General features: G+C 33.5%; 1 protein-coding gene and 1 non-coding gene across 11 annotated transcripts; both read left to right on the top strand.

The window, feature by feature from the left end:
* Window positions 1-2,212: 2,212 nt before the first annotated feature.
* TRNAT-AGU (transfer RNA threonine (anticodon AGU)) lies at window positions 2,213-2,286 on the top strand. The gene has a single exon. It is a non-coding gene; the product is annotated as a tRNA-Thr (tRNA).
* Window positions 2,287-5,755: 3,469 nt separating this feature from the next.
* On the top strand, window positions 5,756-26,620 carry Ctl2 (Choline transporter-like 2). 10 transcript variants are annotated; one of them, XM_073078984.1, is made up of 14 exons: window positions 10,064-10,232; window positions 11,614-11,877; window positions 15,456-15,578; window positions 16,644-16,807; window positions 18,182-18,374; window positions 19,219-19,343; window positions 20,669-20,834; window positions 21,525-21,750; window positions 22,243-22,420; window positions 22,900-23,032; window positions 23,331-23,484; window positions 24,389-24,680; window positions 25,280-25,505; window positions 25,900-26,620. In XM_073078984.1, the coding sequence occupies exons 2-14, from the start codon at window positions 11,835-11,837 to the stop codon at window positions 26,007-26,009; spliced, it is 2,133 nt and encodes a 710-aa protein (XP_072935085.1). In that variant the 5' UTR covers window positions 10,064-10,232; window positions 11,614-11,834; the 3' UTR covers window positions 26,010-26,620. The 10 variants fall into 10 exon arrangements, with proteins under 10 accessions (XP_072935084.1, XP_072935085.1, XP_072935081.1 ...); XM_073078980.1 differs by lacking the exon at window positions 19,219-19,343 and adding an exon at window positions 18,844-19,046 and having other exon boundaries at window positions 11,611-11,877; window positions 25,900-26,618; XM_073078976.1 differs by lacking the exon at window positions 19,219-19,343 and adding an exon at window positions 18,844-19,046 and having other exon boundaries at window positions 25,900-26,618.
* The last annotated feature ends 111 nt before the right edge of the window (window positions 26,621-26,731 follow it).

Here is a 26,731-nt window from a genome sequence, read left to right on the forward strand (position 1 = left end):
TGTCTACTTTTGAAAATACCTTTAGTTGCCCATTCACTAAATTTGGCAGTGTCACTTAAAGTTATCGGTTTAAAAACTTTGCCAAATTCACCACTGATTAGATTAAACATAGAATTATATAATATATCAACCACCGTGGGTCACCGTGTATAGGCAACAAAGGAACTTTTTGAGCCAAATTGTTTTTAAATAGTTCAAGGCGGTTGTTATTTATAGGAACAAACTTAATTTTCTTTTTTTGCACCTTCTTAACTTTCCTAGGGAAAACTGCTAATTGACCACAATGATCAGATTCTAAATTGTGTATAATTAATGAATTTAAAGGTTTCAAAGGTCTGTAAAAATATTATCTATACAGGTTGAGCTCATAGCAGTTATCCTAGTCGGTTCTCGGAAAATATTGTACAAGTTATAAGATTTAAAAAGCAGCATAAATTTCTTGCTTTGAGGTGTACTTTCTAGTATATTGATGTTAAAGTCCCCACAAACAACAAATTCCCTTATTTGAATTCGAGATTTTTATAAAACTTCTTCCATTATCTTTTCAAATTCCTCATAAGATGCAATAGGGGGTCTATATACGTTAACAACCAGGAACTGGTCAAACTATACAAGAGATTTCAATAACTCGCTCAGCAGACAGGTTCACAATGTCCTTTCGTTCTTTATATTCTATATTTTTATTAACAATTACGTATCATGTTTGTTCAGCAGAACAAACATGATACGTGGTGGTTCCCTCACCGACTGGCACTATGTTGTTCAGTTGAAACATCTTGTTTCGGAGGTCCATTGAACGACCATAAATGCTTACAAATATATGTACAAGTATACACAAAAGAAATAAGAGCGCATGCGTATTTGCGTAATCGATCACGTAACAATTGTATATATGTAGGTGGTACGTACTTCGATCAACAATAGAATTTTACATATTTCAGTAAGGTAAACTGCAACTGATTGGAGATTATCATAAAATGTACAGTTTTAATATTATAAAACGGAAGTATAGTCCGCGCCAAACTGCTAGTTCGCTCTGAAGTTGTTGCGAGCAGATGTAGTCATACAATTTGCTCTGGCGACCCAATTCATTACGCGCAAAGATACATTATATTCTGTAGTAACGTAAGGGGTACTAACGCAGCTATGTACCCGGAGCCGGGCAGTGGACGGGTGCCTGCAGGGGTCCAACGCCGTCTACGTCCCGCTAATATCTATAATTTGCTATTCGACGCGACTCGTTTCATATTCAGAGCGGACTAGCAGTTTGGCGCGGACTATACATGTCTACCACCAGAGCGCGTAGCCCACCTGGTGATCTGAACTGTGACTGAAGCCCAGATGTTTAAAATTTAGAAAATACAATATTATTACTAAGGCCTTTTAATTTTTTTTATTATTGATCTATAACCAAATTGGGTCATGCTTGATAAATATAATAAGAACAAAGAGATAACAATTTCCAGCGAAAACACCCCTCGCTTTGGCTGAACTCCAAAAATATCGGTATCTATAGTAATACCTACATTCTTCCGGTCCGGCGTCCGAAGGGGGAACAGGAACACGACGCGACGGCGCCATGATGCAAGGAACCTGATTTGTAGGAACTTGCGCTACTAGTTAAGAATAAAAATATGTAGCGTATATTTCAAGTTTTAACATATACTTCTTGTATGTAATGTAGTAGATGTAATGCCTGTGTTAATTATTGCAGTCATTTTTATATGTGTCAGTCTATGTCATATTGCACTTCGTTAACGTCGTTATGTACACCTATTTAACTACTTAGCACTTGGTTTGATTGTTTTGCAACTTATTTAAAAATAAATGAAATACTGTAGTGCGCTGCGTTTGTTTTATTTACATGGTTGTACATATTCATTTAATATGTGGTATTTTATCATATTGTCTGATTTGATTGATTTTAAGTTACAGTTAATCCGTGATTTATAAATACGTTAATTACTCAAACTAAACTTTTCATACAGGAATATTTATTTTTATTGACGTCCCTTTTTAATCAATTTATCTTCACATTATACACAAAAAAATATGAACTGATAAAAGTTTTTTTTATAAACAGTTAGTGGAAAACAGTAATCAATAATCATACAGTAGAAATGTTCATAGCAAATGAAACATCTCTTTAGTTCATTAACACTTCAGGATTTATGCTTATAATACGTTACAAAATTTCACATGTGAAGACATCGGCGCCGTGGCTTAGTTGGTTAAAGCGCCTGTCTAGTAAACAGGAGATCGTGAGTTCGAATCTCGCCGGGGCCTTCTTTCCGCAAAGTTTTTATATTTTAATGATAAAAAATATAAAATATAAATATTAATGACAATAGATTAAATAAGCATGTACCAAAAATTATTTATGTATTTTATATAAGAATAATATTTCACGAGCATACACATCAGTTGTAAGTAGATGCAATTTACATTTAGTTTTTAGTCAATTGCAATCAGCCTTGAATAAGAAAATAGGTAGATATACTTTGAATAACAAGGTCTACCTGTGTGATGTGTACCTGTGATTAATTGTGAGATGTCACAATATTAATTCAATGAGATTGAAATGTCTAACTGCAAGTTTAAAGGGTACGTTGAAATGTTGACTGTAGATAGATTTAATCAAGGTTTGCTCCATGAACTCAGAACGGTCAATTATTTAAAATTGAACACAGGTGCTACGTGGTGGAGTAACTAAGTTCGTCCTGGGTCAACAGCCAGACGGGGATGGATGCAAGTCTTTGTTACAATACTGCCAGAACGTACAGGACGTTTACCCCGTATTAACTTACTACTTAGCTTACTCCCTTAAATGTTTTATTTACATTTTTGCCGCATTAATAATTAATTCTACAAACAAATGCATTTAACGGAAATATATTAAATTAAGGGTTCATTATAGTTCTCTGCGCATAGGATATACGGTATACCTACTAATATTTTATCAAATAACACGTCACATACTATCGTATTATAATGTTATTGTATCAACAGTATTTCATTCTGTGAAAAAGATGAGGAGATGATTCACTTTGTTATCTATAAGCTACGCAGCCCTAAATTTATGTTTTAGCTTTTTTGTTTTGTTTTGTCTACATACTCATTGTGCACTTCTGCTGAAAATGATCTCCAACGTAGGTAACCGGGGCTTTGACCGTCTTCTCATATAATAATAATGATATAGTAGGTGTAGATACATACACTCGCGACAAGCACCAGACAACAGAATACTCTGCTGCATTGTTCAACACCAGTTAACGTACGTAAGGTCATTTACATTTGTTATTCACTAAACATAGTCCGCTATATAGAAGATATGTTTTTATTCAGCTTTAAAAGGTTAAATCTTTGTTTTTTATGTCGTTTAACACCAATGCAGATATCATGAACGTTTCTATAATTCTATACATATAAATAAAATTGGAGTGTCTGTTTTTAATATTGAAATAACCGCTTTGTACTACATGCATATGAATATACATACGGTACATACACGGTACATTTGTTCCGGCTAATCTCTGAAATGGCTGCACCGATTTTGACGGGACTTTTATTGGGAGGTGGCTGATGTAATAAGGAGTAACTTATGCTACTCATATTTTAGAACTAGCTGTACCCCGCGGTTTCACCCGCGTCATTCCTTTTTAACGCGAGTGAAACCGCGGGGCACAGTTAGTACTTAATATAAAACTAACTCTTTGGCGCACATAAACACGTAAACAGGGAATTAGGATCTAAAGAAACAGGTATCTAATTTCATTTTATTTGTGGGGTTTGGTATTGATCTCGCAATCTTGCCGTGCTTGGGCAGCATTTTGTTCATTGTGTAGTAATTTATACTCTACATTTGTCAATTAGCTATTAGTATAGGAACCACAGATTTCATTATGCTATATGAGCAACTGTTTTTCTGGGGTATTGTACTGGTACTAAAGTGACCTCCACACGTTCGTATTGTTCTACGCATAAAAGTCACGCTCTCAACTACTACGCCCCAAATCTTTTAAAATAACGCTTTACAATGCAACCTAATTGACTGAATCATCGCTCACAAAAACCACAAAGGAAATGACGTATTAAGTATAAACGTACATCACACAATATATATACCTACCAATATTTTTAGCAAGAGTTTACCTAATTTACAATAATTATAACACCAGTAAAACAATACATTAATCCATGTCATTGTGTTTTCATGGTCCGTTCAACCTTATTCATGCATGTGGTAAAAAAATGCGTTGAATAATAACTATTACATTGATGGAAATTTGATAATATGGCTCTTTTGCTGCCCCCTGATATAATTGACTGATAATAACCGACAATCAATAATACTTTTTACGAATAAAATGTTAATAACGTAAAAACATAAATATAGGTACTTTAGCGTCTTATGCCTACCTACTTATTATACTTAGGTACAAATGTGGAGATCTATCTATAAATCAGACCAAAGATAAATGTACCTATCAATATTATCTTTCACTTCCTGTAACGTGTTATAATTAAAAAGGTGTCGGTATTGGTACAGGGAGTTGATATGTACGACTTACGACTTTTACCTAAGTAATCAATGTTACCAAATAGGTCTTTATATCTGACTCAGCGAAACTAAAATTCCTTAAAAATAAAGTTAGGTAGAGACATAGAGAGAGGAAACATTAAGGGATACAATGATTCACCACAGAAATACCTTTTAAGGGATCCAACCGGTAATATACACGAAAACTATTTATTAACACACAGATAACGCTGACAATTACATATTGTTCAGGTATGATTCAATTTAGGCGGAAATCCAAATTAAATATAACACAACATTATAACACACAATATTATAATATACATACCTAATGCTTGCTAAAGGACAAAATAATAGTTTATTACTTTTAGAAGTTATAATTAATTATAGGAGTTTCCCCGCTCATAAATGTTTTGCTGAAAAACCCAATAACATTAGGCGTGATATTGATAATATCTATAGGTAATTTACAGTGAAACTATTAAGATATGATCGTATTATTATAACAACACTATTGATGATGGGTAACATAGATAATCAACCATGGATGAATCAAGTACTTGAATATTTTTATATCCTACCGACATCTACTACCACTACATGAGTCTCTTGCCACATAAGCGTTTTATAGCGTACCAACTCGTTTTACTAGGGATACGGGGTAGGTTAGATAAAGCTAGAAGTCATTTACAAATTTGTTGCAACTTTTTTATTCATTTTACACAAATAAGCGGCTATTCAATGTATAGATACCAAAACGTTCAAAAAATTCACCGACAACTTGCTTACCTTAATATCTACTGATAATTGGTACCTACCTATTTATAAATCCTTTATGTATATGTTGGCGCCACACACAATGACTGTTACATCGGACAAGAATGATCCAATGCTCGATAATTAGTTTAATCACTTGAGAATGTTAATTACAAAAACTGCATATCGTTGATAGAATGATTACAATGAACTTTTATTCTAACTGCTAATGTACTTAACTACTTAAGATATGAGGTAGGTATATTAAATTTTGAGACTCTCATAGTTTAGCTTCCTGAGTCATTTTCTAATAAACTTTCTTATATGATTTAATTGAGCTTATTGTTACTTTAGATAAGGATTTACTTTATTTACCAACTGTGACGTAGACTGCTGTGTGGAACGATTAGTACTTTAGTATTGTTCGAAAAAGTGAATCAGTATTACCCCACTCAGCACTCAGTCTGTTGCCGCTGGCATCCGAGCCGGACGACGCGACTCGGCAGACAGATATTTTACCTCATTCACTCTACAAACTTTCGCTTTCGAGTGTACGTAAACAAAATAATATTTTTCGTGCTATCTTTACAATTTCCTGCCATTTTACAAATACCGCCAAGTACCTTCATATCGTTTTTAGTAAAGAATATTCAGTGAAAGGAGTGTTATTGTTTATTTAAAATGCCTAGCGACACAAAGTAATTTGAACTTAACTTGAGTTAAATCTATAATTACTGTTGTTTTCCTGATGGATGGTTTCCAAAAATAATTGCGAGGACAAAAACTATAAACATATTGATAAAGTATAGTTGACTGTGGGTTTAAGAAATTTTGTGAAGTAGGTACAATCCTCGGTTCACAGTGTTAACGGCGTTCAATTTATGCAGTGATTGGATTAATTTTCTACACTATGGGAAAAGATTATGGTAAGTTCAGAATTTATACTAAAAGTTCAAACATTTTTATTGTTAAATACAACCGCATATAATGTCCCACTGTTGCACCCAGTTTCCTCTCCACAATTGAGGAAGGCTTGGAGTGTAGTTGACGAAACTGTTCTAATTAATATAAAATAAAATTGTATGACAATAATTATATGACTCAGAATGGTTTCTCCAAGATAATAAATCTGATTCAAGTACCTACCAACTGATTATGTACCTATTCTCACACAGCTAACGGCTTTATAAGTGTAGCGATGCTATGAGTAGATACGATTAGATACCTTGATAGTAGTGTACTTACATTGAATAAACGAAATAATTTTATTTATTAATTTTAAAAATTGTACCTCCCTCTACTGCCTCTACCGTGAGAACGACTAGCGTAGATACAGACTAGAGTGCATACAGATTTACAGATACTAGCTCTAGCAAACAAACGCATATTGTGCCCTTTGTTAAATCTTTGTTCTTGCATTCTTGCAACCTTGGTAGGATTATTTAAATAAGGCAGAATAGAAATTGCCGTATTGGTTAATAATATCAGGAAAACATTAATTTAAAAACTTCTGCCTATTAAAATATAAAAACAATTTTAGACTGCCACTTCTGTATATATCTGTGTACCTATGGAGTTCCTAACGAACATAGAGAGCAGCTTTTTCCGGCCTTCACGTAAATATGATTTTATGGAGTGATATACTTTTTACATCGTAGGTCGAATTCATTCTAAGAGAAAATATATAATGTACAAAATATTTCTTGTACAATTCAACAAAGTATTTACAACTTTTATAAGTTACTTTAACTTTATCACATTCTTGTCACCAAGGAAATATGCAAATACCTATCGCTGGAATTTTTGGTGATAGATAAGCAAATAAAGCTAAGATACTGATTTTTCTTCTAAAACTTTTCACATTTTTCTCTTTTAGAGATCACGATATGTACCTGCTTCTTAAATTAGCACTTATATTATTAAGCAATGTAAACGTACAATCACTAAAGGTACATAATGAATACATTACACATAATCGTATTAGTACCTGTCACCATCATAGATCCTATAACTGCGGCATAAATATAGTCTCATAGTCAAGTGCAGGTACATTTTTGCAAACTATAATGAATTTTTGCAAACTATAATAATATTGTTATTTGGGGCATCTCGTCTGAATCCCTAAGAGCTTTCCGAATACAAAAAAGATGCATACGAGCTATCTTTGGTCTCGCACAAACAGACTCATGCCGTCCATTATTTCTGAAATACAAAATATTAACCCTAACATGTTTATTTATTTTAGATGTCTGTTTGTTCGTCTACAAACACAAAGATCTCTTCCAGGAAGAGAAAAATATATACACTCGGAAAGCGCGGACACTGAACATCCATAGATTATATCGACCCATGACAAAACTATCATTGACTGCCAAAAATAGTTTTAATATGGCTATTAACATATATAATAACATTCCGGATGATTTTAAAGGCCACAACTATATAAAATTCAGGAATTTAGTAAAAAATTGGCTAGCTAAAAAATGCTTCTATACGATTAAAGAGTACTTTGATGATAAAAACTGACATAATTTTCCTAATTTCCTTATTATTATTATCGTTATATAATGACTTGATTATTATTATTATTGGTTGTTAATTTCGACATAATTGCATTCGTATTAATCTAAATAGCGGTTACCTTTAATACTTTATTATTAATCCTAACATTTTATTTAAGTTTGACATGTGTAACACCTGTAAAGGTAGCATTTAATTGAACTGTATGTATTGTAGGTCAATCTATTGTACTAAATGCTTTACACAATAAAATAAATAAATAAATAAATAAATAGTATTGTTCCTCTTCTATGACGTCATATTTGATTTTTATAAACAATATTCATTACCGTATTTGTATCGTTCTGCAGTAGGTGCTTCTCTTTTTATATTGTTTATTGATCCTGTATTTCAGGTTTATTTATTATTACTCATATTATTACACACTTTGTTTTGCTATCGGCTGCTAAGTGTTTAACAGTACAGCTTGTAATAGATGTTTAACAGTACATAAAAAGGATAACATTGTACATGAGATGAATAATAATTAATTTTTCCTTGACCACTTGTAGTACCGCCGTGGACCACCACTAGGCCGCGGGCCATTGCCAGGTTCAGCCACTGGTCTAATCCAAACAACATCTCTGTGTTCTTTAACGCCAATCCATCCATTTAAAAAGTTAACCTAATTATTATTCATTCCGAAGCCCTCTTTGAGTCGCCTCTTACGACAGGAAGGGGATACCGTAGCCCTATTCTAGTCCCGGAACTACAGAGACATCGTGTATTACATTAATGACATTAATACCTATCGCCTAATTTTTTATTTTGTTTTGTATTTGTGAAGAATGGAACAATCGAATAAAAAATACGAGTAATTTCGCATAATTAATGTGTCCTCGTGCACTTCACGATAAATATTTGTAAAATAGATAATAGAATGGATTTAGTCAATATGAGTCAACATAAATACGTTGTTGGTAATTTTGGGTACTCTGTGATTTTATTTGTGGCGCGCGCGCAACGACAGAGATAATCCTCCATCCGCGAACGTAAATAAAGCTACCGTCATCATTTTTAACACAGTAAATGTGTGTCGAGTCGTTTACGTTGTGTAAGACGGCGTACACATAGACGGCTGGACGCCAACATCTAAATTTTGCGCTAAGAATTTTCGGTAAATCATTGCATGTGTAGATCTGTTGCAGCTAATTCACGTAATGCTAAAGACGCAAGCTTTTGTATAGGTGTAGAACAATTCGCCATTGTTTTCTCGTCATTAATCGACCATACGCCGTCACATATATACGTAAGTAAACTATGCAAGCGAAATACACGTCAAGTTTTGAACTTTTCAATACATTACACTAGTCGAAAGTAATTCAATAAGTTTATGCATCTACACAGAATCATAAACTTAATACAGCATGTAAAATCTTCATGAACACTAATAAATACGAACATATTAACAACAATAAACTTTTTCCAACCTCACCGTAAACTTGAGCAAGTCCTCTAGGCCTCATGGTCAAGGTATCTTCATGTAGGTGAATAGGCATTTCTGCGGTTACTTATTTATGAGATGAATCAGGCGTTCTTAGGGAAGAAGCTACGCATTTTATGCGCTGTTTATCGACTTAAATTTTTATGTTATGAAGTTGGATGCAAATGTCCAGAGCGACCAGTAGTGAGTACTTAACCAAAACATCAGAATATAGATTGTAGATCATGCTGATGATACATAGACATTTCAGCTGACTTGTAAACTGAAATGCTTATTAGTATTTGCTAAACCCACAACCGGAAAACATTATGCAAGCTACAAGGTTTCTTCAAAGAGAAAACGTGAATCATTACACGTCATTGCAGAGCTAGTTATAAAATAATCAGGTCATCTAACCACTTGAAAACCTGCAATATGTAAATGTACTTACATTTTCAAGTATACACTCACATAGATAAGAAAAATACCCGTAACACACATTTATATGAAATGTTTACTTTTATAGTAATCCTCAAAACTACAGCATAATTCTAACACAAACAAAGATATGTATAATATAAAAAATATTGACTCTCAATATTTATAGTCCTTGGTTGAGTATCGAAGAATATACGTTTAAATTAAAGAGAGCAAGGTTCTTCCTCTTACTAAACAATCATTTAGTTTTCTATTGTATTAGTATTATAAGTAGTATTATACCTGACGCCAATGTGAAATAAACCTTAGTAACGTCGGCATCTCTACCAGCATCAAACCATCAAGACAGTATCCGATGTGACGTTATCGTGTGCACTGTGCATAGTACAAAGCCAACGTAATTTTATAGTTTATGTGATTGTTATATCTTACGAAAATCTCATAAAATATTACGTATTATTCTCTACGCGCATGGAATATGTTCGTGAAGTGCCGTTCATAGAACGTATTAAAATGGTGCTGTTTTAGTAAATCTTTACTGATTACCTACAGTGACTTATAGTACCTACCTATGCGTAACTAATATAAAACAGTGTATGATAAATTATTATTATATGCACTTTGATAATATTTTATTATTGTGTTTTTGTTGATCTGCTCTGATAAGTAAATTACATTATTAGCCGATAGCCATATCATCTAGTAGTAAGGGTATTTGAGTATTACCTCTGACGTATAAATAAACATTGTCTGCCAATTGATCCTCGTTCAAATCTTAAACATACATATCATTAATTAATGGAGCTTTCTTTCAGTTAATGATTAATTTAGAATCAAAATAGAAATATTTTTTTGCGAAATTGTTTCCCTAATTCGATTATCATAGGTATTTCATATATTCTGTTATATATGTGTGTTTCCTTAAATAAGATCACAAAAGATCTAGCTCAATTATATTCAATTATAGTGTCCTTGTTACAATGGTTCATAGTCATCGGTATAAGTAACTTCTCTATAACTGAACTCAGTGAGCATGTTCATTGTGCAATTACGAGGCGTGGGTTACTGACAATTTGGTCACATATAGGTATATTATATTTCGCAGGCATATGGTAAAATACGTCATTTAATCTAAATGAAGTGAACCATTTTATTGAATGTATGATAATCCAGCTATGATCAAGACCTTCAACTGGCAAATGGAATCTAAGAGTAAAGGTTAATTAATATTAATGGACGTTAGAGACAAAGAGATTATTCTTACTATATAAAATACGATTAGTATTTGCTTGATGCTACTATACGATTTATTTAACTATTTACAGAATAAACTAATCTGACTCGACGTATGTTCTGTAATGTTCCTTCAAACTTAGGTAGCTCTATCTATATCAACCTACAAACACGGTCAATCGAACTCAAACCAGTCTGGGGATGATCTTTAGACTAGATTCTTTTAACTACATGAAAAAAATGGGACACGGTCTAAGTCAGCGTTGGAGCTAGGGCTTTAGGCATCCCGAGCAGTTTGAATTTTGAACCCTCGAGCATACTTTAGTACCCTCGAATATGAAAATCTTATTTTTTCACCGACTATAATAAGGCAAAGGCGGATAAGGCTGATTCTATAAAAAATACATTATTAATATTACAATTACAATTATCTTACACTGTGACACACATAATAAAAAAACGAACAAAAATATAAAAATAGCAAAGTTAGAAAAATATAAAAGTTGGTTTGGCTCCAAAAGGGAAAAACACATGCTTGTTACATTTATTACCATATAAAGTAAAGGATATATTTTAACTGAATCACGTAGGCTAGTTAACATTATTTATAAGGTTAGAATTTTGACGTCACCATTCATCACTAACGTTATAGTTTTTTTAGCAGTTTTGGTATGAAAGAAGTAACGTGTAGATATAAGGCCACGTTATCAATTACTAGACTGATAACAGAGTTATGTTGATATACCAATCACGTACCTGCACCTCAATCGGTAGAGAAATAAGTTTTCAGTGTTTACTGAAAATGTGACAAAAGTAGATATTGCAAGTTACCTATTCCCAATAGTATGTGTAATTGGATGATATTTGTGGTGATTTGTATTAAACATGGGCTGCTGCGATAACTGCTGCGTTCCTCCGAAAGAATCGCGTGAGTATTAACTGATAGGCCACAAATGTTTTGATACATGTGTAATTTAAACGGCTTATTTCGCGTGTTAGATATTTACTCTAAGGTTATCGGAATAGAGCCGAGGTCTCGAATATGCTGTCTAAAGCATTTAACTAAAGGCAAACGATTTATTTAACATTTTATGAATACTAGAATTATTCAGAAAATATACGCCAAAATAAGTCGTTATGTGTACTAACGTACTACCTACATTAGGGTCCGTTTAAATAATTGGCATTGTATTTTTATCGAATAAAATATACTTATTAAGTTACAAAAAGAATCGTTGATTTAGTTTTAAAAGTTATAAACAACTATAACCTTTAAACAGATGACGAATTATCAAAGATCAATAAAGAAGTATAAAAATGTATTTGTATTGTTTTTAATAAAATCATTTAGTTACCAACTATGTATTGGTTTATTTTATGATAGCGGTTAACGATATGTTTAAAGTCTCCATCATTAATACTAATCAAATATTAAGAGAGATATTATTGAGTACGGCCATATCAAACCAGATTTTTGATACCTACAGATAATTTTGTCAATTTACAATATTACATGCGACGGAGAGAATGCTGATTGGATAATAGCGCACCATTTACTGAGACAAATAGTCCGGAACGATCAGTTTAGATAGGTGTGTAAAGAAATATACATAAATAAAAATAAAAATACGTATACCTAAAACATGATATTGACGACGACTGAATAGTATTTTTCCAAGGAAAATACGTTACTTATTTACTACTTAGTATTATAATTAGAAGTGTTATTTTATTTTTACCCGACTGCCAAGGAAGTGTTATGTTTTTCGCGCGTATCTTGTATGTTTGTCTTTCTTTATTTGATAGAATCTAACAAACGGCTGGATGAATTTCGACAGTTAAGGTGTCATTATATACGTCTCAATGACCCGAGTGTCCTTAGATAGGTGTTAGAAAAACAAAAACAAAATGGCGGATTTTTGGCGCGAAATAGTAACACATTTCAAAACAAAAGCTAACCGAACCTATCGAGTAGGGTATCAAATGAAAGGCAATTAAACGGAGATTATAAAAATATATTTGTATATATATAAAACAGCAAGGTGACTGACTGACTGACTAACTAAATGACTTTTTCATTTTTCAGAAATCAACATATAGCCAAAACCGCTCAACTTAGAGTTCTGAAATTTTGCACAAAGGTTCGCTATATAGCGTAAATAAGTACTAAGAAAGACCTTTTGGAAATTCTACCCCTAAGAGGGTAAAATAGGGGAAAACAGTTTTTTTGAAATCCTTTAATTTTGAAGCAACTGCTATAAAATTTAGTATTTGGCTTCTGGATAGGAATAAGGACACACCTATTTTTCCCCATCCGAAAAAATAACCCCGTAGAGGGTAAAATAAGGGTTAAAAGTTCATTTAAACAATCGTCAATTTTGAAACAAACACTATGAAATGTTGTATCTGGCTTGTTGGATAAAAATAATGAAATTCTACCCCTTACGAGGTAAAATAATGATCGGAACTTTGAATTACTGAAGTTATATATTTTATGGAGCGTAAATGGTGGATAGTTTTTGCGAAATAGCAACACGTTTTAAAAAAGTTAAGCAAACCTATCGAGTAGGATATTAAAATAAAGGAAATTAAATGGAGATTAGACATACATTATATAATATATACACATATATAGATATAACACATCGAGATGATTGTCTGACTATATGAGTAGTGTTGCTGTAATAAAGATCAACGCAAAGGGAAACCGCTGAACTTTAGAGTGCTGGAATTTTACTCATAGGTTTTTTATGTAGCGTAAATGAGCACTACGAGGATAAAATAGGATAATATTGTTTGAACATCTTTTGATTTTGAAGCAGATACCTACTATGAAACTTTGTATTTGGCTTTCTTTATAAAAATAATAAAACGACTATTTCACAGTTTTTGGAAATTCTACTTCAGCTTTTTAGCTTAGCGTAGCTTTGCAGTCGGGTTTTTGATTTTTTAATTAATTCTTTTATCTCATCATATAACTTACAGTAATAAACAATTATTTGTATAACGTGCAAAAGAAATATAAACTGTAGGTACTTTGCAGGCATTTTATACTAATGATCAAATTCATAGATAAATATACCGTAAGAAAAGTATGTACTCGTATATCAAGGAACGCTTTAAAGAAAATCTGACTTTGGGACTACGATAACCATAAATTTATGATTGTTGTAAATAATACAACGGAAAGATCCCATGTCCTATATCAAATTAGACCGTTCTAATTGCCTTTGCAATTAACAAATTGTGGACTTAACTAGCGCGGTCATCTTTACCTTATGATTCATGCCGTACCTAATTGATCCAAAAATTAATTAAACTTGTGGTTTGTTATTTTATCTCTTCATAATATACTAAAATACTTCTCCTTATTTGTTAATACATTATTACAGAAATAGTCTCAGTCCTAACTACACTCGATTTAACGAAACATTTACCAAAAGCCAAGACCCCATTTTTAGGTCTTATCGATATCAAACTTTTGGACCTTAGTTTGCTTTTTGATTATAAAACTTAACGAGTCTTAGTATACACACAGTATCTATAAACCAGGAAACATCAGTCATTTAGCTGATGTTTCCTAGTTTATAGATACTGTATTTTAATTACATGTTTTTCCAACTTTTGACCGCAAAAATGAATAATATTGAAAGGGAAATGTACGTTGTTATTCTAATTTTATTATCTACTTATTACGTGGTTTTAAAATAATTGGATTATAATAACGTTTGTTTTTGTAATTTTTCAGGGGAGCCTATTCGACATGATTCTACGTACCTACAGTAATAAACAATTATTTGTATAATGCAAAAAAAGAAATATAAACTGTAGGTACTTTGCAGGCATTTTATACTAAAGATCAAATTCATAGATCAAATTCAATAAATTTATGATTGTTATAAATAATACTACGGAAAGATCCCATGTCCTATATCAAATTAGACCGTTCTAATTGCCTTTGCAATTAACAAATTGTGGACTAAAACTAGCGCAGTCATCTTTACCTTATGATTCATGCCGTACCTAATTGATCCAAAAAATAATTAAACTTGTGGTTTGTTATTTTATCTCTTCATAATATACTATAATGCTTCTCCTTTTAGTCAATACATTATTACAGAAATAGTCCCAGTCCTAGGTACACTAGATTTAACGTAATTTCATTTACCAAAAGCCAAGACCCCATTTTTAGGTCTTATCGATATCAAACTTTTGGACCTTAGTTTGCTTTTTGATTATAAAACTTAACGAGTCTTAGTATACACACAGTATCTATAAACCAGGAAACATCAGTCATTTAGCTGATGTTTTTTTATTTTAATTATTGTATTTTAATTACATGATTTTCCAACTTTTGACCGCAAAAATGAATAATCAACACTATTAATTGGAAAAATAATAATATTGAAAGGGAAATGTACGTTGTTATTATAATTTTATTATCTACTTATTACGTGGTTTTAAAATAATTGGTTTATAATAACGTTTGTTTTTGTAATTTTTCAGGGGAGCCTATTCGACATGACCCTAATTTCAATGGACCTATTCACAATCGCTCCTGCACAGACGTTGTCTTTTTGATTTTATTCATCGCATTCCTTGGAGTATGGGGTTACGTCGGTTATTACAGTAAGTGTATACTTCCTCTTTAAGCTTCTGTTTTTTTTCGTGCGTATGCAATTAGTCAATTTAAAAAAAAAAACATAAAAACCTTAAAAATACGGTCTAAGTCACTCTCACAATTTAAAAGAATCCCACGACGTCTCGTTTAGGTTAAAATCTGTCAAACCGCTTAGGCTGCAATTAAAGAATGAGACACATAGATACCCTTGAAAGGCATTGAAAAGCATTCGGGTAAAAATATTATAATGATCACTAGCTTTAATGTCGAAGGAAAACATCGCGGGGAAACCCTTACACCTGAGAGATCTATAAAGAAGTTATCAAGGGTGTAAAGTCTGACAATCCGGAATTGACCGACGTGAACGTGAATGGCCTAAACGTCTCTCACTCTGCGAGGTGTGGTACCTTGCCGAAAACATTTACTTTGTTCTTTATAAGTAGTTAAAGTTATTTATGTGTAAAAATGTTAGCTTACAAAAAACTCCTCTATAATGGTAATAATTTTCGCTTTTCCTCCTTGAATAAATTATGACCTTGGCCCTATAGGTCAGTCAACTCGCGCTCACTTGCCATGAGGGCAGACAATGTATTTAAAGGCAGGCATTCTATATTTCTTCAGTATCGAAGTCTAGTATACACACATGGCTGAAACATCAGAGATATTTGATTTAATTTTGAACCTGTATCTTTCGCGTGCGTTAAAAATCCATAGTGTTTAATAGTTATTTTAAAGTTATTGAGATTTTGTCAGTTAGGAAAGAATTCACATTTATGTCAACCAGCATCCACATCCTTCTACTATAACGCAAAAATTCGCGTCACGCTAGAAATAGGTGTATCGATCCCATAGATATATTATCCTACTAAATATATCTATGATCGATGGTAAGCTTCTAGCCGTTATAGGCACCTTTCAAAACTATATATAATATCTCTTGCAATCTTGCATTAAAAACATATCAGGAAACGTACAAAAGTAAGAGTAAAAGCTAAATTCTGATTTTCCTTCTCTATCCACTTATGAACAATGAAGAACATAAGCCTGTGTGTCACTTGGTTACATATTTACAGGTATGCAACATGGAAGCATCGAAAAGCTGCTAGCTCCCATCGATTCTAATGGTCGACGATGTGGAATCGATTCGGGATTGGAGAATAAGAAAAATCTGTTATTTTTTAATATTGCGAAGTGTGTTGCGCCAGATTCAGTGCTCATGGGCTGTCGTACACCACAAGTAAGTTATTATAAGTCAAAACATTTCGTGTAGTATACATACAGGCTAGTGCTGTAACTGCTGAAAGATTCAAATATTTCCAATGCACCGTGCGTCTAGATATCGTAGTTTGGTAATTTATTACCAAGTTGATAATCTAACAAAGGGAATCCCCCTATTTTCCAGCTTATCGGATACTTAGTATTAGGTACTTTAGCACTTAAAACTAGTGTCCAGTAGGGTAGGCCAAAGTATATAAGCGATATAATATATAGTTTTACATCATGAAACTACATCAAATGTAAATATAAATATGTATTGACGGAAATATAAACAAAGTAATACTAAGCTACATTTTAATTGCGGTTGGAGATCGGGGATCAGGTTGCTTATCATTAAGCAAACAAATTATTAATCATATGCATTCCACGATGAACTTGTTTCTAACGTCCTCTGTACGTCGTAGGTAATGTTTTATTAATTTGTTGTCGCTTTAGATATTCATCTTAAGTATTTTGTAACTCTACAGCATCGATAGGCAGCCCGCGGCTTGCGGGACTTAATAGAACTTCTCCTTGCGGCCCGCGGACTTTCCTGGAACCTAATATCTTACCAGAGGATTGAGGATGTTTTTACACCACCATTTTGAGACCGACTGATTCAAAAAGCGGGCCGCCATTACCTCACGTGATTATATATTATGTGGCCCGTGTTGATAATAAGTGAATAAGGTTGCCCGGCCGCTGCTTTTTGGACATATCCAATTAAATCCATCTTAGTGTTGTTCCTCTAATAGAAGTGTAAAGTTACTTAAATATGTGCTATACAACTCCAATTGAGGGGCGGATTCGTTTAGTTTCATTATCAACTGTTATAGAGCGTAGCTTGCGACCGTATCGCACAACTATAAAAACAATGTAGGCTCGGTTTATGTATGTTACCGTGCGAAAATGCACAACCACACCACAACAAACGACTGCTTATACAAAAAGGAAATCGGTGGTCAGGTTACCGTCATTAATGTCGCAACAGAGACTAAATAAACCAAGTTTTATCATTGCATAGCGTTAATTTACAAAACATTTGTTTATATAAAGATAGCACCGTTAGGTACCTGTGAAATTGGAACAGGGGCTTATTAGTTATTTGAAGAACACGTGTCGCAGATAAGTTTTAGATAGGCTTTATTTGCTACCAAGATAGTTATTATAGCGATACATAAAGAAATTAGCACTAATAGGACAATTATACCTATACAATATGTATGTAATAATTATAAGTAGGTATAGTCACGATATTCTTTATACCCAATTGCATTAAGAGTCCAACATTATTACTTAACTTAAATTTAAAATGACTGTAATGATATATGTTAATCTAATGATATATTTACAGGTTTGTGTTGAAAAATGTCCGGACGAAACAAAAATGTTGAAAGCAGAGTTAGACAGAGGGGTGCCGTTTGAACAATTAAAATCGAAAATAGTATGTACAGATGACATAAATGTGCAGAATCTGACACCGGCGGAGTATAATCTTCATGTTCAAGCGGATAAATGCACAGAATTCGTATTCAAAAGTCAATCAGGTTAGTAATCAGAAAAAAAGTTGTTTAAATATGCAAATAATTTCCCCTAAATACCTATTTTCAAAGCATAACTCAATTTGTGAATGATAGTTGTCAACAGAATGTAAAATAAATCGAGTGGTATCCAACATTTACCCACTTACTGCCCGTAGGCAATAATGTACCGAATTGCTACCAATTACATATAAGTCAATGTTTCCTAAAATTTACGGATGAAATGTATATAAGCGTATGTCTGACCTAGTTGTACTACGGTTCAATTGTACCTAATTAAAATCAAAACCAACTTCAAACATTTTTAAAGGGTGACAAATAAAACAGTTACGACAAGGAGGTCACAACTTCTGGTTTATTTTACATTCTGTGTGTATCGCATAATATATCTAATACTTTTTATTTTCTACAACCTTTATTTATTATTGCTTCATCCAATCATAAAAAAAGAGAATTCGTTATAAATGGGCCCTAGTGTTGTACCGCTGCATCGGGGACCTAGCTACTATGCAGTGTAGAGATACGTCGAAGCCCATCTCGACAACTCCGAGACAAATCTCTCATGATTTCTGCGTCAGAAATCCGAAGCAAACGGAAGAAACACTACTGAGCAGTGTGGGGTCTGTTGCTGCCGGTTGGATGAAGCTCTTCACGAGAGACGAGCGTGAGGCCCATGTCGTAGGTAGCCTCGACAGAGTCGCACGTCGCATAGCAATTGCTTGGTCTTGCAACTAAACTGTAACTTCTGCAAGCATCTTTGTAGCACCCTCATCATCACACACATTGACTAGTAAACCACAATGTACTTATTAACCTATTATGTAATATGCATGCCTGGTGATCGGAGCAGTATTGGGTCGGTGCTTTCCTAACGTCGCCGATGTGGTGAATTATATCCAGGAGATTAGTGATCTTACAACAGTTGAACTGGGAGAAATAAGCGATCGGATCGTCGAATTAATTCAATTTAACCAGGTAGAGTAACTTATTATTATTTATTAATGGTGGTCCTAAACACTCTTAAATCTAAATTCACTAATGTAGGTAGTAGTGTGAAAATTTAACATGTTATTTAACATACGAGTATTATTGAAAGTTACGGGAGTGATTAACATTTTAAGACTAAACACTTCGATCACTAATAAGAACTAGTAATCGAAGACTAAACAGCGTGTATTATCAATCACTAGGTCTCACCGTATCCACACGGTACCACGTGGTACCACACAGTGGGTATACCTACTCGTAGTAGGCAGGTATAGTCCCCGCCAAACTGCTAGTTGAAGTCCTCTCTAAAGTTGTTGGGATCAGGTGTAGTCATACAATTTGCTATGGCGACGCGATTCAATTTTATATTCAACAAATTATCTGTAGAAATTTAAAAAAATCGCCACCATAGCCACGGTCAAATTACTTCGTTCTCTCAATTTTAAGATACCAAATATTATACTGAAATTTATAGTAATCATCTGCATGGACATTGTTAATAAACATGCCTGCCTATCTATGAATGTATCGCATGTGCTTAGTAGGTAATAGGCACTAATCCCCAAATTTATTCATCATCTTCATTGGACGTGAAAATGTATAAATAATGTAATAATGAGTTAAGTAGCGATTTAAGTCACCGATTTATCGAGTTCAATCAATTTCGCATATTTAGTCAACCACCTATCCGCCGAATTATTAATTAATTATTTCGCCGAATGTGAAATTGTACCGTGCCGCTACTGAAATGGCTTAACTACTAATTAATTTACGCTATAAGTATTAATAACTAAATTTTTGTACGATCTCTTAAAATATTTATTACTTAAAATAGCATTATTTACGTATCTAGTAGATACGTAAATAATTTACTAAATAGTTTAGGTACTACCTACGTACGTAGAAAAAATCCTTCTAGTGTTGTGAGACCATAAAGGTAGCACCGAGTTAAAGATATTAAAGTAAAGGTAGCACCGAGGCATTTTACCTTACAAATCACTCTAAAATCTTAATGACCAAATGCACAGATTCATTACATTTCGCAGTCTTTCCAATAACATGATTCTTAACTTTGTGTTTGTTTCCTAAATTTTAATGTAGGACTCTCTCCTCAAATAATAAAAAATAAACATAAATACACATTAATTTACATTGAAATATTAATATAACATTTCGCGGTTATATGATATTAGGAATGGAGTATAATTTAGTATATAAAAGAACTTTTGTAACTTTCTGATAACCATTAAATATTTGATTTTATTTTCTAAGTATGTATATAACTTTTAACACAATGTATTTTACGGCTACAGGTATCCAGCCAGATAGTGCAAGACTTAGTGCAGTCAAAATGGTACTTGTTGGGCGCACTGGTGGCTGTGGTCATCGTGTGCTTCATATACATCCTGCTCCTGCGATGGGTCATCGCGCCGGTGGTGTGGGCCTCCATTTGCGGACTTCTAGCCTTACTTGCATTCGGTATTGCTATTTTTTTTTTTTAATAAGTTGTGGTTTTCTAGAGCTCGAGGTTCGAATCCTAGACTTAGTATTCGACAACATTGCGGAAACTAATTATCACGTGCTTTAACGATCCAAAATACATAAATACTTTTTTAATGTTTCGTTTAGCTTAGGCAAGTGTATGTTACGGTAAAACCCCGAACTATGATAAATCGTTAGTTTTCCCAGTAAAACAAGATTTATCACCATGAGTTGATAAGAAGCAACCGAGTATCGAACACATAAGGAATTAATAAAATAAAACATCTAGTTGTTTTCATTAATTTTTAGATTTTAAATGGTTCTTGAATATGTATCTAATAAACGCAGATATATTGTAAAAGAAAACTCAAAAATAGATAGTAGGTAGTCATTAATAAGAAAAAACGGATATAGTATCAAATACACTTTAAAGACAGTCCCCTGATATTGCATACGTGGATTGTTTCAAGATAGAAGAACATAGAACTTTGTAGGCACCACAGCCTCATTTGCCTTATGACATCAGTGTTAAGTACTATTATTATAGTAGTAGTGGCATTGCTGTTGAAGTGTGAACTTGTGAAGGTACTTCCTAAAAATTACTGGTCTAAAAATAAGGATGATAAAAAATACATGTATGGTTGTTGGTTCTTAATTAACCCTAATTAAAATGAAATTATTTTGCAGCTATATACTTGTGTTACAAGAATTACGTATACTACCGCGCGCACCCGATAAGCCTGCAACAGACCACTAACTTGAAGGGCTACGCTCAAACGATATTCTCTAAACAAGAGACCTGGATGGTGTTATTAATAGCCCTAGCTGTTATATTGCTCATACTACTATTGGTGGTCATATTTCTGCGAAGCCGTATTACAATTGCCATTGCACTTATACAAGAGGGAAGCAAGTACGTACCTTGAAAACACATTACTTTAAAATCAGCATTGAACTATTTTTTAGTTTTTGTTGAACGTTTTGTAATTAATATTAAAATCATATATGTGAATAATATTTAGCTCTATACATAACACATAACCATTTGTGGAATTAGCATAAAATTCGTTTACATTTACCTCCTATTAAACATGGAGGAAATTCATAAGTCAAATTTACATAATAAATGTGACATATCCGAGTTAAATTTTGGGATTAACATTGAATAAGAGATAACTCTTAATTCATTAATAATAATTCAAAATATGGTAATCAGCGAACATTGGTTTCATAACAACAGGTTAACTTTCTTTATATCTTTGCTATCCTGGAGGACTAAGTTGAAACTCTACAACATAAGCACTTTAAACCAGAAACAGCAGCGCTTAACACTATTATTTATAAGGGAGACATAGGGTAATACACTATAGATTTTGGAAAACCTTCTTATTATTAAAATTTTCAGGGCAGTTACAGCAATAAAATCAACGGTATTCTTTCCGTTATTCCCATGGGCCCTGCAATGTTTGGTGATCGGATACGGAGTTATAGTTCTTATGTATTTGTTATCGATGGGCAGCCCAACATTCAACGTTATCGATTTAGAACAAGACAATTGCGATTGTGGAGACGTCTATAAAAAGGTAATCAACATACACAAGGCGATATTCCACTGCCTTATAACTTCCCTACTTTTTTAAAAAAATATTGTGTACAATAGCGAATGCAATAATCTGACCGTTAATGGCTATTGCCGGCTATGGATATCTATAATTAACCCAAAATAGAATTGGAGCCTACCTGACGTTGGCCACGTATGTGATGTCTTTCCTTTACCACATCCATTAAACCAGACCACAGCAGCCCGCAGCTGTTATAAGACTGAAATGGGTGTGACGTCGATTCCTCTGGACTTTATCCATACGGGCGTTTTCATCTAGTAACTGTAATTATCCACAAGATATTGACAATGTATTGAATAATTATGTAGGTACTAACTACCTTTTGTTTCGATTTCTTTTTGAAAATTTTATTCGCACTCCCACATGATGAAGAAAAAGTGAAAATGGGTATAAAAGTTGAGAGCTTACAATTTTCTATAAGGATCGTTTTGTACTTACAGGATTACGTTGTTTGCGACCCGGCAACGTTTGCAACGCAATGTCGCAACAATATTACGCTGTCGCAACCTTGCGAGAAGGCGATCTGCCACTTTACAGGATTTGATAGCCCCCATAGTGTTATATACTTACACCGTGAGTATCTACTACCCGTATAAAATACTAACTTTAAACATGTAGCTATATGTATTTACGAACACGCAAGATGTAATATGAACTTCATTCTGAGGTATTCCCCAAACGCTATAACATGGTGCTGTTCATTAAAGATGCAAAAACATCTATCGGCACCATGGGTTATTAGTTCTACTTTAAAGAGATAGAACCCTATGACAGACGGATTGTTATCGGTACCGTTTTAACCCTTTGGATATGGATTTTTTTATTTATTTTACCACCATATAAATATTTTATCGTGCCTATTGATTTTTAGTTGCAAATCTATTGGGTTTCTTCTGGGCAATGTTCTTTGTCAGTGGAGTGACAGACATGATACTTGCAAGTACCTTCTCGACGTGGTACTGGACCTTCCACAAGAGAGACCTACCATTTTTCACGCTCACAAGTGGCATTTACAGGACGACTAGGTATGTAACAATATTTTATAATATACAGACGATCAATCGTAGACAAGTACTTAACCTTCGATCGACTGCAGATATGTAGGTATCTCCCTTTCCACACCTTTCGAACCAGAATACAGCAGCACTTAACACTACTCTTTTAAACTACAAACATATTTCGTCATATGCATGCATAATATTATGATATATGACACCATGCCTGAAGGTGAACATGGAATCATACTTGTTTGAGTTACCTTTCTCTTGCATGCGAAAATATTGTTTATATCACGGCGTGCGTAAATTGACGTTTTACGCACGCTTCGCGTGCGCAAAACCCCCATTTCCGACCCCGTAATATAAAATTTTATACAACACGCGGACGAAAAATGTTTTTCTGACTCGTGTGATTGCAGTCCTCGCCTGCGGCTCGGCCTGCAAACTCACACTTGTCAGAAAAAAATTTTTCGTCCTCGTATTGTAATGTACTATTACAAGTTTTCTTGATCTCATTAAAGAAGTGCACTACATTATTGCACAATGACTTTCATTACTATATTTGCAAAAATAGGTATAATGTTATTATGGTCTCTAACATGAAATTATTTTTTTTTTTCAAAATGAAGCAGATACTATGTTTCCTTACCGATTAATCTATTGAGGAAGTTTAAAATAGTTCTCTTGAAAGTTACAAATTCAGACTTACGACCTTATTACCTACTACTTAAGTGTTGTTATTAAGAATCACGGCAATGATATGCAGTTTACTGTTTTAAAGTTCGGCCTCTCGATCTGCGGGCTCCGAGGTTCGATGCCCAGCAGTGGGTCGGTCATCACTTTACTATTTGGTTGACAACATTTGGAATCAGTTAAAATAAATCACATTAAAATTTAAGTCAACTTGTTTATTCTTATGTTTGCATTTCAGATATCATCTAGGGACCGTGGCTTTCGGAGCTCTTATTATTGCGATAGTAAGAGTGATTCGGGTCATTTTAGAATACATAGACCATAAGGTGAAAAAATTCGACAACCCGCTGACACGGTGTATCATGTGCTGTTGCAAATGTTTCTTCTGGTGCCTCGAAAGCTTTTTGAAATTCATCAATAAGAACGCGTATATAATGTGTGCTGTCCATGGTAAAAACTTCTGCAAGAGCGCGAGCGATGCGTTCTCGTTGCTCATAAGAAACATTATCAGGGTCGTCGTGTTGGATAAGGTAACATTTAATATTATACTATCCCTAGTAGTCGGTTGTATAGATGTATAGGTATAGATAGCTTAATGATGTAATATATGAGAACTAACATTATGATCTTGCCAAGATATAACATACCCACACTTGTCAGATGATTTTAAACTTAATGCAACGCTACAGTATGGTATTAGAGCCGTTTTTTCTTAGTCTATCAAAGCAGACGTCAGACAGATTATCAAATTTAATTCTCAGAAGTATAGTAACAGTACATATAATAACATTACTTAGAATTTCTTATTCTACTTAGAGTTGGTTATTAATAAATATGTACTAACTACAACTACTTAGCAGTGTTAAGCGCTGCTGTGTTCTGGTTTGAAGAGTGTGGTAAGTGAGACATACTTTTCCGAATCGTTCCAACTTAGTCCTCGGGGATAGCGGCGCATCTGTGGCCATCCTCCGGTGCGAATGTTTAATCCTATCTGGAGTCGATTACAGATGTCCATGAGCGGCAATAGCCACTTACCATCAGGTGGACTGCATGCTCGTCTGCTACTCCATATAAAAAAAAGATAGAATACTTACCAGCAGCGCAAAAACATTCAAATCAATTGTTTCAGGTTGCAGATTTTATATTCTTCCTATCGAAGCTGTTGATATCCATCGGGATAGGCTTCGCGGTGTATTACATACTCCAGTGGAATTATCTTTACGAAATTACCCACGAAAAAAGACTGCACAACAACTACGTGCCAGCCATCATATTGGGCATCGCCACATATCTCATATGTACTATCTTCTTCAACGTATACTCTATGGCTGTAGACACGCTGTTCCTTTGCTTCTGTACGTATTCACTATTTCATTTGTTTTAAACCTTATTTAAGTGTCTTTTCTCACATACCTTTTTCTTTTGGAGAAGTATAAGAAATCTTTCTCGTAGGTATGTTTTAAGGGTAAATCAAATAAAAAACTTTTCTAAAGCTACCAACAGTGTATGATTCTTGGTTTTACACCAAATTCTTCATACAATAATGAAAGCATTTACTGATACTCTGCAGAAAGCTTAAAAAAAATTACAGTCATTCACTTTTCAAAATCTTCAATTTATGAAATAAAAAATTAAACCATTAATTTTTCGTTGTGGCCATTTACTTGTACACATTACAATATATTTCATTAAATCTGATAAATTTTAATCTAAAAATAAAATTATTTTAAATAATTTTTTGTGTTACAGTGGAGGACTGCGAAAGAAACGACGGTTCGCCGGAGAAACCATACTTCATGTCCAAAAATTTAATGAAAATTCTTGGAAAGAAAAATAAGAAAATAAATAAAACTGATTAAGTGCCAAAAGTTCTATCCGAGTTGTGAGAGTTGTGAGATTATTTATATGTTGTGTATATTGATTTATAGGATTTTTTATATTTTAATTGTATACGTATATTTAGTCGGTAATCAATTAATATTACCAAGATACCAAATACTAGTAAAGCTCTTAGATCTTTGAATAATTATACAAACTTTTCAGAAGTATTGTAGTTGTGAATGCAGATTTTTCAGAAATATTGTAGATGTAAAATTGTTAATTCCTATAAGTATATTTTATAAAATTTTATAGCATAGAGCTGGTAACAATTTGAAGGCTTAACTTAATGAATAACATATTAGATATTATATATTTTGGATACAACTCAAAGGTGTCTAACTGAAATAGTGATCTATCAACGCACAGCCCAAACCACTGGACGGATCGGGCTGAAATTTGGCATGCAAGTAGATGTTATGACGTAGGCATCCGCTAAGAAACGATTTTGATCAATTCTACCCCTAACGGGATAAAATAGGGGATGAAAGTTTGTATAAATCATCTTAGTTAATAATATTACTTCGTAACGCGAGCGAAGCCGCGGGCAAAAGCTCGTACCAGATAATATGCCAAAGGCAAAATTTAAAATCGATATATTTATTATAAATGTTCACCTCAAACTGTTTACAGCTCTAAGGCTACTATGCCTACTATATTAACTAAAAAGTAATCTTTGTAAAACGAATCCAATTTGATAAAA

The sequence above is a fragment of the Epargyreus clarus genome, unplaced genomic scaffold, assembly GCF_041222505.1.
Source record: "Epargyreus clarus isolate Ecla_fem2 unplaced genomic scaffold, WU_Ecla_fem_2.2 ptg000014l, whole genome shotgun sequence".
NCBI lineage: Eukaryota > Metazoa > Arthropoda > Insecta > Lepidoptera > Hesperiidae > Epargyreus > Epargyreus clarus.